General features: G+C 38.6%; 2 protein-coding genes across 2 annotated transcripts in view; both read right to left on the reverse strand.

Annotated features, from left to right (window-relative positions):
• The window catches only part of DMBT1 (deleted in malignant brain tumors 1), a 135379-nt gene that overhangs the window by 84896 nt on the left and 29410 nt on the right, over positions 1-21073 (reverse strand). The window lies entirely within an intron of this gene.
• LOC144267411 (scavenger receptor cysteine-rich domain-containing protein DMBT1-like) lies at positions 815-15614 on the reverse strand. The gene is made up of 10 exons (XM_077821366.1): positions 15596-15614; positions 13243-13384; positions 11581-11771; positions 9666-9704; positions 8282-8435; positions 6719-6864; positions 6130-6305; positions 3011-3399; positions 2571-2842; positions 815-963 (listed from the first exon to the last, which is right to left on the reverse strand). The coding sequence occupies exons 1-10, from the start codon at positions 15612-15614 to the stop codon at positions 815-817; spliced, it is 1677 nt and encodes a 558-aa protein (XP_077677492.1).

Consider the following 21073-nt stretch of genomic DNA (forward strand, 5'->3'; position numbering starts at 1 on the left):
TCATATCAACTTTCATTTGTAATTACTTCCTAAGTACATTTATTATATTTTAAACTGTTTATACTGATTGATTATTTTGGTATAATAAATTTAATTAGGTATAATAAAAACTTAATATACTCCCTATGCTAAACAAGTGTTGGATTTCAAGATGCATAACTTTAATAATTAACTATTTACTAAATTAACAAGAGCAGGAATTTTCATGTTACTTCCAGAGAAATACACTTATTTGTGCTAGTTAAATGCAAAGGTGGCCCCAACCTGAATCCACAGAACTCAGTACCCCCAATGTCCAGATCGGAGTTTCACAGCTGTCTTTTCTCTCCAACGGACCTAGTCAAAACTTTCCCAAACATATCCCGACTGATGACCGTAGCCAAAATACAATGCAGTAAACGTGGTAGGAAATCACCAAATTCTACAAGAATCAAATAATCGTGTACCCATCTACTGCCTGCACAGTCACCCACTTTGAACATATCAATGTCCATTTGTGTGTACGAAGGCAAGATATTGCAGGTAAAATTGGTGCATGTTCACTTTTGTCTGCACACACAAAACTAAAGATTTATTTTCCTCAAGCCCTATTTGAGACTCTTCATTTAAAGTGCATCCAAATCAGGTTTAGTGGAACACATCTTTGCATATTAGAGCATGTTCTGTACATTTATTGTTGACCTTTGAAAGCCAAGTACTTTCCTTTTTTAATTTATTATGTTACCTATTAAATCATTGTGCAAATGTTCGATATTGAATACATTCATGAAAGAATGAGGCTGAGCCACTTCAAGTGATACTTTGTGGTATTCTCTCACAGTACCTGATACTCAGTTTTCCTTCTCAGTTTACTTCTCAAAAGGGCCCCAGTGAGAACCAAAACAACTCCTGCCAAGAGCAAAATGGCAACAACAGATGGGCTGTGTATGTCATCTTTTTCCAGAAACTCTCTCTTGTGTGGGTCTGTAAATAACAGAGAGAGTTTATCGGACTTAATCTTTTGCCAGTACATAAATACATAGGCGTTGCCAGAGCGATAGAGCATAAAGGACACCATTAAGATTTAAAGGTAAAGAGTTCATTGCCATTTAGAATCATAATAGTCTGACGAAAAGTGCCATACTGATAAATTTAATTTTGAAAGCAAGAGCAAATTGTTTAATGTCTGTTAAAGTAAAATAGCACAAGCAAATGCAGCCTATGTTAAAAATGACTAATAGAGAAGTCTGGAGTTTAACATCTTTTGCTCAGGTGCAACACAGAACAGCAGCAATGCCAATATCTCACACTGCTTTGTCAGTGTGTCTCAACCATGACCTGGAAGACCATCAACCAGCTGCAGGGGTAGGAGGATAGCTAAGTCTGTGCGCATTAGCATCATGAGGTCTCTGAGACTATCACAAAAGTTCCAATTGTTGATGGTGTTTGTAATGTAATTATCCAGACCTGTGGCCACCAATTTATTTTACACAGCCCTTTGACCAGCAATCAAATGGTAACAGCTTTCAGGAGCTAGAAGTTCAGAGTAAATTTGAACTAGCATCTGTGAAAGTGAAATGAAATGCCTTGTTACCAATTCTGAGACATTTGTTTCCCCGTAAGTCAATATTTTGATCAAGCATTCGCTCTTATCCTACAGTAAAAGACCAGTACACCATTATTTTCTGTAATCATGATTATGTCTGTAAACAAGTCCATTAACGTTTATAATGATGATGATATCCATTATTAGTTGCATTACAGCTCCATTTAGGACTGGGTTCTCATTATGCTATGCACTATGCAAACACTAGGAAGATAAGGCCTCTGACCCAAAAGCTAATAATCTAATGTGAAACAAAATGTAACGAATAACAAACAGAAGAAAAGGAGAGAGTGAGAGACCAGGGTGAAAGCAATACAAACTGCAGTTAAGTAGGTGAGCTAAGATGATGTTTCTAAATAATTTGAATGTAAATTTATCAATAAATATTAGCAAGGCCAGCGAACACTAGTTGGCTGGGATTTTTTAACCATCAAAGCAGAAGTGGGTCTTGAAGAGGGATTTGAAGAAGGAAAAAGTAAAGATTACAGATTTGTTTAGAGAAGGCGTTATAAAGGAAAGCAGGTTATCAGTGTGTAATCATTTTATGACATAAATTGACAATAGGGTGGAGATTTTTTCTGTGGGAATAACTGATGCTTGACAAATTTCTGGATACTTTTATAATTAATTCCTTGTTGCCATTAAATTGCGTTCACAAGGAAAAAAGGTTTGTCCCTTAGCACACTCCTGTTTAGAATTCATGATTTCATAGAATATCAGGGTTGGAAGGGACCTCAGGAGGTCATCTAGTCCAACCCCCTGCTCTAAGCAGGACCAAATACCCAATTTTTGCCCCCGATCCCTAAATGGCCCCCTCAGGGATTGAATTTACAATCCCTGGATTTAGCAGGCCAATGCTTAAACCACTGAGCTATCCCTCCCCCAAAATCAGGCAACGAATATGACATACAATATCCTTTAAGTATCACATTTATGTAAAATTATACTTAGATACAGCAAGAGAAAAGGCCATAAAATAAATTACCAGATTTTCTGTCCTCATTAGTTTCTTTTTTACGCTGGACTGGACCCACAACAACATCTATTTTTTCCTGGTAAGGACTTGTATCCCTTTTGCGCCTCGCTAAACATCCCTGATAGCACCGAGAATAATAATCATATGAACTGCATACAACTATCTTGCACTGCAAGTAAATGGCAGCATGTCTGTTGAGAAACTTGAAGGCATTGAATTTGAAACGAACAATGTATCCCACTGGTGAATAGTATGAGCTGTAGGTGGAATCTCTTATACATCTGTAATGAAAAAACAAAAACAAAATAAATCAGAATTGCTCTACTAACAAACACTGAGGAATCAGAGTAAATGTGTCTGCTTTACTGCTGCAATGCAAGCAATAAAAGCAGAAAGAAAGATACATGTATAACTTTAGGTATAACTTCTTTATAACTAAAAGTCCTTACCCATTCCTGATTAAAACATAAGTCAGGTTTGTGAAGTCATCAGAATATGGAGATGCCATGCACGTGTCTGTAAACATCACCAGGTTTGAATCGGAACTGTAGAGAGTGGCTTGAAGGAATAAATCCTGGTTTAGGTCAACATAGTATGGGGAATTGTAAACTGGATTTGAGAAATTTGATGATTCATAAAATGAAATATTCACGTCATATCTGCCATGCTGGGTTTCACTTATGTCAATATCACCTTTGGCAACATACATTATTTCTACCATTGTGTCCTGGTTCATTTTGCAGGTAACATGAAACTGAAAGTTGTTTTTCCTTGTGATAATATAATCAGAAGGAGATGTTCTGATTACATTGGAATATGTGATAGTGTTATTTTTCACCTGTGAAAATATGAGAGAATAAAATGTGGTTCACAAATGTATTTTATCAAAATATTGCAGTTGGAATAGTTGATTATGTAAAAAGACACTGTCAACTTGAGACTTTAAAAAACTAGCTAATTTTAAAAAAAATATCTAATTTTCCAAAGAACACTGTTTAAATAGTATGTTGGGGCAGCGGCGAGGGGGTTGGTTTTTGCGTTTGGTTCTAACTACTTAAAAATATTAGAAGAGTTTTTCTGCTTTTCTGTTGATGTTTATGGTCTTTTCAGAAAAGGTGAAACTGATCAACTATGTCACGGAACATTGATTATTCACAAAATTCTGCCCAATGCAGAAAGCAAACAAGCTGAAAAAATAGATGTATTCCCCCCCACCCCTTTTGCATAATCTCAGGTATCACTTGTAACGTATTAGGTATAAAATTTTCCAACAGGATTTTCAAATTGATGTTGCACCTTTAATTTAGTTCTGACATAAACAGCCCACTGCAAAAATTAGTCCCTAGTAAAATGCACACCTTAGTCCACTGATTGGAATCTCTTGTCAAAACAGCACTGCTTCTCTCTTGCCCAATTCCTCCTATATTCCAGGAGAATGGGGAGTTTGCACATTTTTGATTAATATGTATTTTGTGGTTTGGCATAACGCTGTTGGTAATCACCCTAACCCTCACCAGCAGGGTTTAACAAGTGACTGCCTTTCAAGGCTATACAAGTGCTCTGGAACACATCTAGTTTGTCACTAAACTGAAGAGCAACAGCCATAAATTCACTTTTAAGACAAGATGTAGCAGGGCTCCTAGAGCTAGCATAAAACCTGTTCTCTGAAGGCACTTTTATAAATTCATTGGACTTTGTTTTTTTATCTATTTATTTTATTAGAGATCAGTTCATGCTGTGAAAGTCAATTCTGGATCAGGATTTCAGACATCCCAAAGTCTATGGTAGCTCAGATATAGGGGTTTTGTTCAGTCCATTATAAAGACAGGGCCTATTGACAAAGTTTGGATTTATCTTCAGTACCCAAATTACAGGGATTTTGTTCAGGCCACTATCAGTTTTTATATAATAGTATTCTAGGTACTCAGTGTACACTTCCGATGGTTAATTAATGTAGGTGTTTTATCAAAATGACATAAGAAAAGAAACATTGTACTATTCGGTTTGCTCAATTTCTGTATTAGCACCTGCTGCTCAATTAATGCTCCTTCTGCAATAGTTTGTAAACTACGTACATGATGAATTACATTTGCACACCTTAGTGGTCCATGGCCAGGATGTACATATTTAATCAAAGTGTTCTTTACATTTTTTGATTTTAGAATGAATTTCTTGCTCGTGAAAGATACCAACTGAAAGTCCTTGAGTTTAAGCTACTCTGTTTATCCACAGAATGATAGCTGATTTCCCCCAATCTCTACAGTGAGTCTCAGCCCTGGCACAGAAGGGCCGCTTTCAGGGATAAGAGGTAGATTTCTTCCCTTTTGGCTGCTCTTGACAGATTTTGGCCACATCTGAAACAGAACCAAAGAATCAGTCCCTTCTGATTGTACATCTTCCCCAGGACTTGTAAAAGAAAGAGGTAGGGTTTAGGGATTCAAATATTACCCTCTCCCCTAAAATTCAAGGGGATTTTGTCCACCGTCTACCTGTGACAGAGTGCTAGGCTTTATCTACACTGCACTTTCTTTGGTAAAACTTTTGTCATTCAGGGATATGAGAATCCACCCCCACTCCCCCGAATGACAAAAGTTTTACCGACAAAAAGGGTCAGTGTGGACAGTGCTTTGTCGGCAGGAGAGCTCTCCTGCCGACAACGTTACTGCCTCTTGTTGGGGGTGGATTTATTTTGTTGGCAGGAGAGCTCTCTTTCCTGTCGATAAAGAGCAGCTACACTGAGCACCTTTTAGTGGCATGGTTGTAGCGGCACAGATGTGTCGCTAAAAGGTGCGTAGTATAGACATAGCCCTAGCTGTAGCATGATGGTCTTGTAGCGAATTGCCTAACAAAGAAGAATTATAGGCTTAATTGGAGGCAATTTACATATTATGGTGGAGATTGACACTTGGGCGCAATGATTGGGCTATTTGGGTAATTAGCTCAGTAAGAGATGATACATAATTGGCAGGAACAGGAAGTGGGGAGCTCAGAGAGTGAGCTGGTGAGGTAGAGAAAGTTGGATGGAAGACTTTTCCTGACACATGCTTATACTGTGTTCTGCAGTGGGGTGAATCTAAAGATACACATTGTATGTATAGCACGAATACGAGACCATGCAAAAGGACCGGGCAATGCACCGGGTAGCTGAGGGCACACCTCATGTGACCTAACACATGGAGTTTTTCCAGATACCACTGACCTGGGCAACATTCACAAATGTGACCAAGAGGTCAAAGGCTCTTCAGCCATTCGTACTACCAACACCTTGAGTCATCCTGATAAATATGAAGTGACAGGGTTCTGTGTTTATTGTATTTTCCCCTCAGGATTTTCTTTTTTAAAGTCAGGGCTCCTAATTGTCAGTAAGGTGGTTAGACAAACTCATGCACAACAAACAAACTAATCACTTCGAACATAGGATGGGCACTTTTAAACAAACATTTCTGTATCTTTTAAAGCAAATGGTTTGACTGATCATTTTTTCCCAAAAATAATTTAAATTGCTTTGTTCAACTAAAGGTGTGTTCACATGCAAAAGTGACACATGAATAAAAAGTAAATTTCTCACCTGTCTTATTGTACCACATCCAGTAAAAGGTATGTTGAATATAACATAGTTTTCCGTGATCTGTTGTGGCCCACAGGATGAGTCGTTCAGATAAACATCCCAAGCATTATAGCCCAATGACTGCAGATAGGTTCTGTTAATGACTGCACGCATATACTGTCCAGAACATGACAGTGCTAAATGATGAGACAGAAGGAAGGGTTAATATTAATTTTATATATGTATCCAAACATTACTATAATTAAAAATTGACTGGTTCCTGACTTAAAACCTCTGGGTAAGCTCCGAACCTTGTCTTTCACCAGCAGAAATTGGTCCAATAAAAGATATTACTTTACCCACCATGTCTCTCTAATATCCTGGAACCAACATAGCTACAACACTGCAAGATATCAAATTTAGCCTGATCTAATGTCCACTAAATGAATGGGAGTCTTTCCATTGACTTCCCTGGCTTGATTAGGCCCTTATTGTTACCTTACTAATGGGCACATTGCTACATTTAAGGCAAGCTTCCCTGTATCATTGTTCTTTTCTGGGAACGAATCATAGTAAGCACTGAATCCACTTCTTGTATAACTAAAGTCACTTGAAATCAGAACAGTCATGGTATCTGAAGATGATGTAAATGTGTAATTTGAACCATCACAAATCCTCCCAAGTAGAGAAGATGTATTCAGAGGACCATCATAGACTTCAACAAAGTCATAAGCACAATTATATGAAACTTCTAGCCTGTGGAGATAAAGTTATGTGTTACTCTAAAGTAATATCAGAGTTAGAAAATAACAGTTTTCAAAACGAATGAAATGCGGTTGGAACAAACTGACTCCCGTTGACTTCAGAGGGAACCTAGCACTAAACTAATATAATAGTGTGAACACTATTGGGCTAGCAAATGATTTGGTGAACTAATGCAAATCTATGGAAAAATTCTCCTCTCAGAACTGCCATTTAGATCTCTGTTGCATATTCCGCACAGGTTCTGCACAGAGTGATATGCAATGGAGACAAACAGTGAGATCTGGAGAGGAACATTTGACATAAGTCAAAGGTGTGTGTATATATTCTTTTTCCTTTTAAAAATGCATTTTTAAATGCGATTGCATTGTTTGTGGAAGGTGTTGGACTGACAGCTACAGAGTCTGAAGACTCATTTACAGAACAGGGACTATAAATATCAAGCAGTAGACAATCAAGCTTATTCACAAATTATTGCCTTGTTTTATACGGCTGGCGTTTTCTGAACGAAAACTCTTTCTCTCACATAGATCAAGTTTGGATTCAACCACAAAACCATGTCACATCAATGCTACAGTAGCTAACATTTATTTATTCTTCCAAAAATACCCGTACAACTTGTAGGACTGTACAATGAACACAGCATATGAGCTGAGTTAAAGATAGTAAAAACATTGAATCTGTGCTTGGCTAACATTAAAACAGATTTTTCTTCTTCTGTTTTTAAAGAAAAACAAAACTATGTTTCCCCCTGCCTTTTGAGCTATTCCAACCGTTTGATGACTCTAAAGATCTCCCCACTTGCTTTAGCCTGACTTCCTTCACCATAAAGTGTTCATGCCAAACAAAGGTTCTTCCAGTCAAGGAAAGTTGGCTAACAGTTCCCGTTCAGTGCTGCTCCAGAAATGAGACATATGGCTTGCCTACAGAGGCCCAGAACTGTCAAGGTACTTAAGCATGTGTTTAATTTTAAGCACCAGAGTAGTCCCATAGAATACGATGTGCTTAAATGCTTTGCTTGATAGGATCCAGAGAGAGGTAGGCTGCCTCAGGAGCATTTCCAGTGCCAGCTATCGAAGAAGCAAAAGGACCAAATGAGACTCTTGCGTGGTAGTAAATTGGTCAGCTACTAGCTTGCCAGATCAGACCTTCTACTGTATTTGGTTGATCGGAGACTTTAATAATGAAATAAAATAAAATTCATAAGAAACATAAGCAATGGAACATCTTTCAAAACTCAAAATCAAATAGTTTAAAGAGGTCAGTAAGATTATGAGGCTCTTTTATGCAAGAACAAAATCTTAAAAAAAAAAAAAAAAAAGGCCAAACAAATATGGAAAGTGGAAGTCATCACTTTATATCAAATCCTCCGAAGGTTAAACTGCAGTTCAATACCTACTATTTTACTTACTCAAGATGCTTAAAGATGAGTCTGATATAATAATTGTTCTTGACTTCTATTCTCCAGACACATTGTACATTCACTGGATAGTTTCCAGGGAAGAATGGACTGGAGAATGATCCAGAAGCTGTGGAAAGGTAGCCACCACATGAGCCATTTATTGCTAAGAGGAACAAAAAACAGTATATTTTAGAATTCCTTTTGGTTTTATGTCTGGTGAAGACATTTAATCTGTTTATCCAGAAGATGCCTCAATGCAGCTGCCGGGGGAAGAGAAGAGGTAGCCATACATGCCTTGGCACATGTCGCAGAAGCCTAAGGGCCGCTTAAATTTCCACCGGCTTGTAATAACCCCTAGGAGCCATTATGTGGGTGAGGATTGCCAGAGCACAGTGCACTCTGGCCTTGCCTCTTCTAGTCTCTCCCATCACACCCTCTACACCAGAGCCATGAGTGAGTGGTTAGAGCATTATGGTGGTTTTGTGCTAGCCAGGTGTTACTGGGCCAGGGAAATCCCTAGCTGTCCCCTTCAGGCCAGTTTGCTTGCAGCTTGGCCCGGCACAAGATGCACCACATCCCCCAAATGAGGGTTAAGGTTCCAGACCATACATTAATTCTGCACTCCTCAACATCAGTTTCTGCATGATCACAGGAATACATAAAATAAATCTCATTATGCACAGCACCTCCACATAAATGAAAATGCACTTTGTACAAGCAAGTTTGCCCATCAATAATTTAAATCTCTCAGAGCACATTTCAACTAAGGGTTGCATGCTTATACTGCAAAAAGGTATATACACAAGGTCAATAAGAGGTAAATGCACAAGAAGGTTCAGGAAAGTTTGGTTTAAGAGAATCTACCTAATCAGGCTGTGCTTCTCTTTACTAAGATGACACCAAATGTGTTCATGGCTCCTTCCTCACGGACCTCTAGCTCCCTCCTTAAACCTTCACATACAGAAATCCACTCTACACTGCTGTCATTTCCTCTACTGGTTTCCCTTACACCTTTATACACCTCTTGTAGAGTCCCTTTGTCTCTCAGCTGGGCCCCAGATGATTCCATTTTGCATTTAATGCGCTTGGGCTCACAGCTCAGCCTGAGGCACATCAGCCTCCAGAGCTTGTGATAATTAACACAGTGTAGGCAACCTGGAGCCTAATACAGAGGGATTGGAATGCCACAGTAGATGTAAACATGCAAGTAGAGTAGTCATGTAAAGAAAAGGAAGATCTCATCTAGGAGTCTCCCTAGCAGAGCTAAGTGTGTTGGAGTGATGCGGTATACAACCTGTGGCTGCTCAAAAGATTCTGAGACACAGTTAAAGTTTGGATGCTTAACACAGACTTCAGGAAAAAAACAGTAAAACCAGTATAACACCTGACTTACAGTTTATAGTGGTTGGTGAAGTACTTGGAAGAGCTGCATCTACAAAACAAAAAGAAGCAAAATTAGCAACCATCTTTGTTAAATAAAACTGTAAACTACTCTCTTAGCATAGTTCATGAGTACGATCACCAAACCAAAGCTAATTGGAATCCAGATACAAAACACCCCCCACCCCTTCCTTTGCCTCTCTCTTTAGTTAATACACACTAATATTTTGGTGTAATATAGGCTCTTTCCTTGAGTCTGAGTGAAAATGTGAGAATTTCCATCTGTGATTTCAAAAATGAAACAAAATCTTACCAAAACAAATCATGAACAACCATGTTTTCGGAAGACAACCCTTGCGGGTCTTACTATGATTGCAAACCAAATACAGATGTGGTTCCAAGCCAGATTCCAATCACGTATAAAGGAATCTCACTCTCAGAATGCGATGTCCATGGAAGTACAATAACATAGCATTTCCTCTCCACCTCTTTCTCATCCAAAAATTTCATCTTTGTTCCCAAGACTGCTCCTGAGGCCAAGTGAAAGGGTGGGTGGACAATCATTTCCTCTATAGAGACAGTGCTTGATGATCCAAGAGAAATGGCAGGAAGTTCGAAACAATTAATTGATTTAAGATTCTCTCTTGCGCTCATAGGGGAAAGGAAATATGGTATGGATTTACAGGGCTATAGCCTCCTTTTTATGCACACAAATTCAAAGGCAAATAATGATAGGGAGGAGATAAATCCCTTGGGAAAAATTAAATGCTGCCCTAAATTTAAAAAAGAAAAAGAGTATGAACAAAGATATAACCATGAAATCCCAGAAGTACCAACAGCATTGCATAGTTACAATAATACATAGTTTTTACATTGTGAAAGGAAAAATGTTTCACCTGGTGTCATCAGTGCAGCTGTAGAAGACTCTTAAATGTAAAAAGTAAACAGTAAAATTTGATACAAACTTCAGCATTAGCAATAATCTATACAGTCCTTAAGAACATTTTATGAAATTTCTGCACTACAGCATTATACAAACAAGTATGGCTTTGAAGTCAAGCCAGTGAGGAAAAAAATCAATCCTTTCTGAGAAAAATGGACAGCAGTCCTAACTTTATGGAAATCAAACTAACAAGATCACACTGGAGGAAGATAGGTTCTGACACAGCTAGAAAGTGGAGCTAGAATTGAATAGGAAAGTAATGGTGTCCCTGTTTAGTGGATTTACTCCTCAACTTTGGGCCTACATATAAGTCACCACAGCCTTTGATAGGCATGAACACCCCTTATTTATCTATAGAAATGTAACTGAGTCTTCAGAAATGATTCTGAAAACATACAGAATTTAGTAGAGAATGCAATTCTTCCTGTAGGTTTTTCTCACCCTCTTATATTCCTGCTGTTGAATTCAATATTTTTCTATCAAATTCACCAGGATAGATTTGTTTAGCCTTTTTAAAAAAGGATGTGAGTATAAAATACAAACAATTAATATAAAATGCATATATTGCAATTTAATTCTATCCAAGGTTTTCTAAGTGTCCTTAATCTTAACAGACTTGCCTAGTAGCAAAGCGAACTGAAGCAATAGTGTCAGGATGGGGAGAGGATTCTTTCCCTGGCTCATTTTTCTATGGGTTGTTTCCAGCCAATCCTAGCTCCTGAGAAACACTTGGCGGATGACCAATAGCAGCTGTCTTAACAAGGATTTTTACCAAAATGTATCCTTTTTATTAGACAAATCCAAGGACTGTGGTCTCAAATTAACACAAAATGTTAACCACCAATAAAATGCAGATCAAAGATAATGGTTATTAAATAAAAATAATCAAGCTTTAATCACAGACATCCAAAAATATGTAAAAATCTGGACTTTGGGTATATTCAAATTAATAGATTAATAGTAAACATGTAAATCTTAGTCTTACCTGGGAACATAGAGTAATAATAAGCAGAAAACCCATATCCTGAGTTATAGGAGTCTCTGTGTAATAGAACTGTCAGTGTGTTTGAAGATGATACATAGCTCAGATTTGACCCATTACAGATTTTCCCAAGTAAGGGTGATGCATACATGGGTCCATCATAGATTTCAATAAATTCCTGAAAGCAGTTCAAACTGTGGGAGTAAGTTAACAACATATATTTTATAAACTGGGTAATATAGTCACATTATTTTATATCTCTGTGTCATTCATTAGTCCTTTCAATGATGCCCGGTGAGGGATTGCACAGATCCTTGTATTCCAAAAATCTAGGAATTCTGTCCCCAATCTCTCACATACCACCATACAAAGAGATTTATTTGATCTAGAAATTAATTCTTCCACCTCAATCCCACAAAAGGCAGCCTCATGAAAAGTGACTTATTTGCTAAAATGTAGGCACGGGAGCCTCTCTGCCCTTCAATGGATCTACTGCTCTTCCTGTCCTCTTTGAGGAGGAGGAGAAGCAGCCTATCTGCTCCAACTACTACACATTGCATTCGGACTCTAATTCTTCTTTGTTCTCCACTGAATCCAATGTTCAGTAACTGAGGACCTTTGGGAGCCTTTGAATGCATGAAGAGTCTCACTCACCGCTCGACATTTGACCACACAACTAGAGCTGGATGAATAACTAATGTTTAAGTTTGTGACAGTTCTGGCCAAACAGAAATATCGGGAAAAAATTGGTTCAACTCTAACTGAAACCATAAATTCTGAATAATTGCAGCAAATCAGAAAAGTCAACAAAAAGTTTGTTTCAGGGCAAACAAAATGTTTAGTTTCTGAGCATTTTAAACTTTCTTTTAAAATACAAGCAGAGGAAATGAAGGGATACATTCAGAAAAGAGGAACAGGTGATGCCCCCCGCCCCTTTTTTATTCAAAGGTTAGCTACATGGTTAGAAAACTCTTCTTGAAGGTGGAAGACCTAAGTTCAAATTCCTGCGGCACATCAGGCAGAGGAGGGAACTGAACCTGGGTTTCCCAGGTGAGTGCCCTAATTACTGGGGTAAAAGTTACCTTGGGGCCACCACCACCTCCAACTGTTTTGTGAATGGCACCTAAATCCACTTGTGAACCTAGGCCCAAAAAGGGTTTTTTTCCCCTGAACATATTTCTTGAATGTGTGTCAAATTCACAAATAGTTTCAGGTAAAAATAAATTAAATTGCATTTCTCAGCCAATAAGCTAGTTTTCCAAAATAGCTCACCCAGCGCTACACACAGCCTGCCAACGGACTCCAGGCTCCTCGAGGATGACTATAGTAAGAGACCAAGTCCAAAGAAGGGGCAGAGGGCAGCACTCTAATGTTGCTATCCATCACTGCCCATGTCATTGTGAAAGGACTTTTTAGCATGGGACTAAGCTTTTCCAGCCCAAAAAACTTTCTGCCTCTAGGAGTGTGAGAATATTTCTCTCTTCACCACCCGCAGCACAGCACCCCACACAAGCCTACCAGCCCATACCATCTCCTCTGAGTGCAATAAAAATGGACTGAAGGCAGTTGCTGTCCTAGAAATTTCCAGCAATGCCAAGATCCTAGATACATGAATAAAATAAGTGTTCTCAGAAGGCTAGGATGCTGGTAATTCCTCATACTTACCTAACATAAGAGAAGACTAGTACTATGCGATTATATTCTATTTGTATTTCCCAGACACACTGTGTGATGAGACCATTTCCAGGGTAATACGGGCTAGAAAGTGACCCAGATGGATTTGAGAGGAAGCCACCACACTGATCTCCTATTGGAGAACATAAAATGAGAGAATGTAAAACAAAGCTGATTTCAATTTTGTTTTAAAATTCTGAATCTATTTTCCATAGGTGAACCCAAAAGAAAATCACAGACCAGAACACCCTACCATCCGTTGAATTCAATGAGCCAATTTCATTTAACTATTTGCTCAGATTACAATTTGGATCTATGTATTTCTGAACATTGGGACAAAAAATCCAGTTTTTCCTGGTTTGTTTGGGGTGGAAATACTGCAAATAAATAACTTCTTTCTCATTTGGTACTTTGGTATTTCATCTTTGACACTCACCCAAACCAAAAATGTACAGAGACATAATCTATTTGTATTCCTGTTCTTACATTAACTGAACTTTTTTGTACCTCAGAGTTCCATTTGCAGTTTGAAAGACAAAAGAGAGTCTTTTGTTTTGAGCTGGCTTGACCATTTTTCAAAGCATTGAAGAAAGATACTGCCGGCCAAATCCTGAGCATTTCCTACTCCTTTTCAGTGTTTATGGTGGGTAGTAGCTGCCCGGGGTGCTCAAGATTTATCCCTCTATTAAAAAGCCAAGGATATGCAATTTACCATACGTAATACATTCTACCCGTGTTGTATTTTCTGGTAGAGATGTTCATGTAAAAAGGTTAATATTAACAGTCAAGCAAAACTGTTCCCTTCTATAATAATTCCTGATTGATTTTAGCAAAATGGGCTTCAGCTGCAGTGTGACAGGCACAAAATTATTTCACTTATTAAAAAAGGAAGCAAGATAAAGTGGTTTGATCTATGATCTGTAGTGATCTGTGATCTGATTCTTTTCAGGATTTGCACAAATTCCACTGGAACAAAAGCGCAAAGATATCAGCAGTACCATGCCCATCTGTGAGGAAACATATACACAACCAGGCCTTTGGGGATCATCTTGGAGAGCAGTAAACACCACACATGGTTGTGCTCTATGTGGCACAGGAGTGACTGAAGTGCCTACAGAATGCTCTGGATTCAGCACATCACTTTGGCAATCTTGACAAATGGCACTTCAACAGAGGAGTTTTTGGAGCTGTCCTCCACTGGGCAATGGTGGTACCACCCACAACCCTTCTATAAGGGTGAATGCTTCCTACAGTACAATGGAGCCAGACTGGCACTGAAATTAGCCATCAGTACAACTAAATCTGACCCGAGATGTAATACCTGGAGAAACTATGTGAATAGGTAGGAAAAGGTAAATGTAGCAGGTTTTACTGAATAAAAATAGCATTCGATTTTATTCATTTCTTTAAAAATTTCTGCTTTTGAAAACAGGAACTCATGAACCTTTATGAAGTTCTAGAATGCTGATTGGCCAAAGCCTTATATTTGCTGTCCTTCTAATTGAGAGGCGGGATTTCAGATCTGAATCCTGTTTCAGCCTCAAACTCAAACCCTAGTTTAAACCTAATGATTAGTTGTAGTGTTAGAATTACTGTAGCATACAGAATCCCCCAGATCAGGATGAGGGCCCTATAGGGCTAGCCACTATACATACACACAGTACAATGCCGCAACTTGCTGAGAGTCTAATTTAAGATAAGCAGCAACAAGCGGATGTAAAAAAAAGCAGAGATAATTAGAGGAGGGCAAGGGTGGTAATAAATAAGAATAACTATGTCCACAATTACCAAGTTTTGGGGACTTTTTTGGTGGGAATATATATTTTGTATAAGAACTTTATTAAACACACATCGTGGTACTTAAGGACCACAAGTAGCCGACATAAATGCTTAAAAAGCAAGAAAATGCCAATGTAAGGAATACCTTTTAGCCCTGCCTTAATCACACCTCTTACTCTAAGTGACCGTAGCTAATGTGATGCGTGTGACGTCTATGGCTACACTGTAATTCAACACCCACAGCTGGCCTTCATCAACTGAGTCAGACTGCAGAGATGTAAAATTGTGTTATAGCTCAGATTTGGGCTGGAGCCAGGGCTCCAGGATAGGGGTAGGGTGTCAGAGCTCAGGCTCTAACCTGAGCCCGAACATCTACACAGCAATTTTGGACTTTTTGTTGCTAACATTTTCGACATTTTGACTTTTCATCATGTCAGCCAGGATAGGAACTTTTTTTGATATCTCAAACATTTTTCCATGATGGGGAACCTGTTTCCCACACTGCTGCAGTCAGAACCACCCAGAATTAGTCCCTCTGTTATGAAGTAAAGTAGACATGACTTACGACTTATAGTGTACTCCATAGTGGTTTCTCCAGAGGCTGATACATGCAAAAAGACAACAATAGTGGTGTTAAAATTAAATAGAATCCCCACTAAATCAAAACACTATTGAGCTTTGAGTCTGTATCCTCCACAGTCTGACATACACATTTGCTTTTATCTTTTGTATTAACATCCTTCCTTTACTTGCTATTGTTATGTGTGTTCTTCATGCTACTTATGTAATTCTAGAATTATGTAGAATTACATAAGTAGCATGAAGAACACACATAACAATAGCAAGTAAAGGAAGGATGTTAATACAAAAGATAAAAGCAAACTTAGAACTCCTTTGTTAAACAGAAGTGCAATTTGAGTGTGTTGATTCCTACGAAGTGTAGCATTACCAAAATCTGGGAGCAATGTAATTTCACAAGGGTTTATACTAGAAAGAGACCAAACCCAGCATCTCAAAATGAATTGGAGGTGGGAGGGAGTTGACTTCAAATCTCTTCACTTTGATTCTTTCCCACTGAGTTCACTGATGAGGACACAAAGAGACAAGATGAGAACAGACACATGCATGGAATTAAGCAGCAGACCACACCTTTTATAAACTTTGATGCAGATGGGGAGTGCTACCCGCCCATCACCCTATTCCTCTACCAGGCATTTAATTGGTTCCAATGTGGAGATTACAGGACTCCTTACAATAGCATCCATAACTAGCAGCAGGGCAATGGGGATCCTTACCATATAACCCATAACATGGGGTGGCTGTCTTCAGCCTACTCTGCAGGACTCAGGTCTCTGAGAGTCCTAGGACTCTCCCCATCATGAAGGGGAGAGAGGATGCAACAGGGTGATGACCTTAACCCACGAAGGCTACAAGATCTGATCCTATTGCATGAGCCCAATGCCCACCACCAAAATCCCAGGTCTTTTACCTCTGGGAACTGTTCATTTTATTATCTATTGTCCCTTGGCCAGTGTCTCCCTCCCTTGCTACTGGGATTGTCCCCCTTTTACCCTGAACTCTAGGATACAGATGTGGGGATCTGCAAGAAAGACCCCCTAAGCTTATTCTTACCAGCTTAGGTTAAAAACTTCCTCAAGGTACAAACTTTGCCCTGTCCTTGAACCGTATGCTGCCAACACCAATCATGTTAAACAAAGAATAGGAAAAGAGCGTGCTTGGAGACACCTTCCCCTCAAAATATCCCCCCAAGCCCTACACCCCCTTTCCTGGGGAAGGCTTGATAATAATCCTCACCAGTTTGCATAGGTGAACACAGACCCAAATGCTTGGATCTTAAGAACAATGAAAAAACAATCAGGATCTTAAAAGAAGAATTTTAATTAAAGAAAAAGTAAAAGAATCACTTCTGTAAAATCAGGATGGTAAATACCTTACAGGGTAATCAGATTCAAAACATAGAGAATCCCTCTAGGCAAAACCTTAAGGTACAAAAAGACATAAAAACAGGAATATACATTCCATTCAGCCTATTTTGCCAGCCATTTAACAAAAGGAAATCTAACGCATTTCTAGCTAGATTACTTACTAATTTAACAGAAGTTCTGAAGAGCATTCCTGACCTGGTCCTGGCAAAAGCATCACACAGACAGACAGACCCTTTGTTCCCCCCCACCCCACCCCAGTTTTGAAAGTATCTTGTCTCCTCATTTGTCATTTTGGTCAGGTGCTAGCGAGGTTATCTTAGCTTCTTAACCCTTTACAGGTGAAAGGGTTTTGCCTCTGGCCAGGAGGGATTTTATAGCACTGTTTTCAGAAAGGTGGTTACCCTTCCTTTATATTTATGACAGCCAGTGTCTCCCTCCCTTGCTACCGGGATTGTCCCCCTTTTACCATCAGCCCCATCCATTTCCCCCATCCATTGATGCCAGAGGGTGGCATATGGCAGTTACATGTATTTTGTGGTAGGAGAATTAGCTGCCCATACAGTTTTGCTTCCATGTCAGATCCAAAACTAGAAAGGACCTCACTCTTTTTGACAATTGCCATATTAAATAAAATTTATCAAAGATATTTTAAACAAATAAAAACTCTAAAATATAGAATAGATCCAGTTGCTTTGATAAACACAGAGAGAGACAGACAGAAGAGAGAATCAGAATATGCTGCACATAAAGAGGGCCATATTACAGCTGTTACATACATACATATAAACCTAAGTTTCAGTTCATATGCAGTCAACACACAAAAGACCATAAGTGTTGCTATGTCCCAGCTGCCTTAAGCCATTCTGGTGATTCAAAGCTTGCTGGTGAATCTGGCCCACAGTATTTTAAATAAAGTAACATTAAACTTTATTCATTAGAATAATATAGCATTATGGAAACATAAAGCCAAATAACATCTTACAAGTTTATTATAGATAGTGTGGGGAGAAAGTAGTAGAACAGTAATATAAAAATCTAAGGAGATTATGTGTACATAGACATAAATGATTAATACACTTGTTAAAGAAAAACGTTAGTGAGGTATGTACATTTACATGAAAATTTAAGTACTGTTAAAAACATTACTCATTTTCTAAAAGTTTACAGCATATGTCCATGTGCCACAGCAAAATAAATACATTATCGTTCTGCAGGAAACCAAACAGAAGTAAAGTCAGTAGAGAAAATTAACATCTAATAAGAAAAAGTAAATGAAAAATCAAATAATGGGAACTTCTCATCGGGAAGGAGGTAGCTCGGTTTGGAAGGTATTAGATTAAAAGGTTGAATACCATTTTCTATGGAAGATAGAAGCAAAATGGAATTTTGTAAATCCTCATAGATATAAGGGATAGATGAATAGGTTAACTAGATTGGAAGGTTTCAGAGTAACAAAAGGGTATCTCAGATAGATTGAATACTGTAAATTAGATCAAACGAGAGACCAAATCTTAATGTTTTACTTGATTTTTACTCAGACCTTACTCTGGAATTGATGTCAAAACTTCCACTGAATATGTAAATGAGTAAGGAAGGACATAATGATTTGGCCTAATCAGAATAAATAGATAAGCAAGTAAAAGTACAATTTCATGACGTGATAACTCTAATCACTTCTGAATAGGTGTGCGCAAAAAGCTTAAATCAATCAGCCTTTTGACTTGTATCAGTGTTACACCGCTCTCATTTGACTCCAAGATTTGGAGTATGGTTTCATTTAGCAATTCAAATGGACAATGTAGCCATTAGGGCCCTTAGCTGAAGCTGGGCAAATTTAAGCAACCCGTTATTTGATAAAGCCCTCAGTGTAGTAAGTGGGTTACACCCTTTCTTACTCAAGCTGCCATTCACTTCAGAAAATTGGTTAGATCATTTTGTTGGGAAATTCACAGCACCTACAGTATATGTGTAGTGTATTCATGTAGCAACATGCAGCACATTAGATACTGTCAATCTGTGACCAAGGAAAGCAATACAGTATAAAATGGAAATTGATACAAGTTGTATGGTAGTCAGTGTCAAAAACAAGCAGTTGTGATGTTAAAGATCAGACACAGAAGACTATAAAATGCAGGACAGTAAGCAACATCTGTTGTTCATATTTAGTTTGTAGCATGATTTATGTCAAATTCTCTATCATATTTTGGAGGAGAGAGAGAGAGAGGTTCTAGGTTAAGGTAGACAGTAGTAAAGTAAGGTATCTTTCATTACCACTGCATAACTGCAATGGCCAGAAGGGGTGGAAACATCTCCTTTATTCTGCATTCACCTCTCCCCTTTCCCTGCCTGCTCTACCCTCAACTTTGACTAAGGGGATTTACACAACAGTTATACTAGCAATGAATACCACCATTGTACAAATTACACTTCCGTTTCACCAAAATCATTAACCACCCTTTACACAACAAATGAACTGGGTCCAAAACATTTACATAACATCTGAGACACGAGGCGGGTGAGATAATATCTTTTATTGGACCAACTTCTGTTGGCAAGAGAGAAGTTTTCAAGCCACACAGAGCTCTTCTTAGGTTAGTCTAATAAAAGATATTACCTCACCCACCTTGTCTCTCTAATATCCTGGGGCTAACACAATTACCACAACACATAATGTAATATCTGTTCATAAAGCACATTGAAAAAGAAAAGCATTACACAAGCACTAAACAACAACCATGTCATTAGTTGCAAAGACCAAAACCACAAGACCTGATTCTCCTCACAAGGACACCAATGTTAATCAGAAATAATTGCTCTGAAGTTAACGTAGTGACAATGGTGTAAAGTTAGAATCAGGCCCATAGTTTTACTGAACTAAAGAGTTCTAGGAATTTAGGTAATAGTTTTTCTCAGCAGTATAGGATGCCAACTTTTCTACCTGAATAGCTCTCTGAAAACTTGCCTTCATCCTTTTATAGGTAAGGGGAAAAAATGGGAGAAATCAGAACATTTTAGACACAATACCTGAATATAAAAGCAACAGCCAAATGAAAGTCACAGAGTCATACATTTTGACTGGGTTTAGCGGTGCAAGAAAAGCAATGAACTTCAAGATACACATTGCTTGAAAATATATAGAGGCAGCCCCTGAAATCTGATCTTTCCTCTATCAAATTAGTTAAAAGGAAGTGTTACATGGGTCACCTTTAAAAAAAGCTTTTGCTGCCAAGCTGTTCCGGTAAACCATGATAACAATATAGGTGTCCTTAATGCTGCTTTGATTTCTTATCATTTATTTCAGTTACTTCCTCCAGAAAAAGCTAGCTTTAAGAAATTCCACATCATTTTTATGCTACTCTCTTTTTAAAAAAAATTTTAGGGGCAGGTAGATTCTGGAGAAGAAGTGTAAGTTGCAGGACTCAGTCACCAGCCTGAAGAAAAATAATCAGCTACTCTCAGATCAGTTCATAACCTTTGCCTCAGGGCTTTGGTGGTTGTCCAACACCCACCCACACAAAAGGAAACAAAGTAATAGTCCTATTCCCAACACAAATTGTGGCGGCTCTGCCCTAGCAGCTCAGCAGTCAGGGCCTCTTGCAGTCTTCTGCTGCTGTTATAGAAAAGTATTTTTGCAGTCCAGACTTGATGACCACAATGGTTCCTTCTGGCCTTGGAATCTATATCTCCCAAGCTAGTAATATCACGCCATCACCGGACACTGCTCAGCTGGGTTGGATGATTCCCAGCACATGCCTGTGAGGCTTCTCTTCCAAACATGATTGGCTGCTCCCCAGCCCCTTAAAGAGGCAGACCACCCTGTCACAAGAACCCCCCTTTCACAGAGTCCAGACAGTACCTGCATACCAACATGTTTCATGAACCACCAAGCTGCACTGGCTGTTCAGAGTACCTGTTAGTATGCAGATACTGCAGCATGCTCAATTGAAGCTGTGTTTTGAAAATATAAAATTGATACATAATCTGGAAAGATCAAGCTCTAGGTACATCAAGTAGAGCACTAGAAATTAGAGGAAACTTGACAATTTTGGACTTAATCTCTCTGTGCCTCAGTTGCCCAGCTATAACGTGGGATTAAT

Source organism: Eretmochelys imbricata, chromosome 7 (genome assembly GCF_965152235.1).
Source record: "Eretmochelys imbricata isolate rEreImb1 chromosome 7, rEreImb1.hap1, whole genome shotgun sequence".
Classification (NCBI taxonomy): domain Eukaryota; kingdom Metazoa; phylum Chordata; order Testudines; family Cheloniidae; genus Eretmochelys; species Eretmochelys imbricata.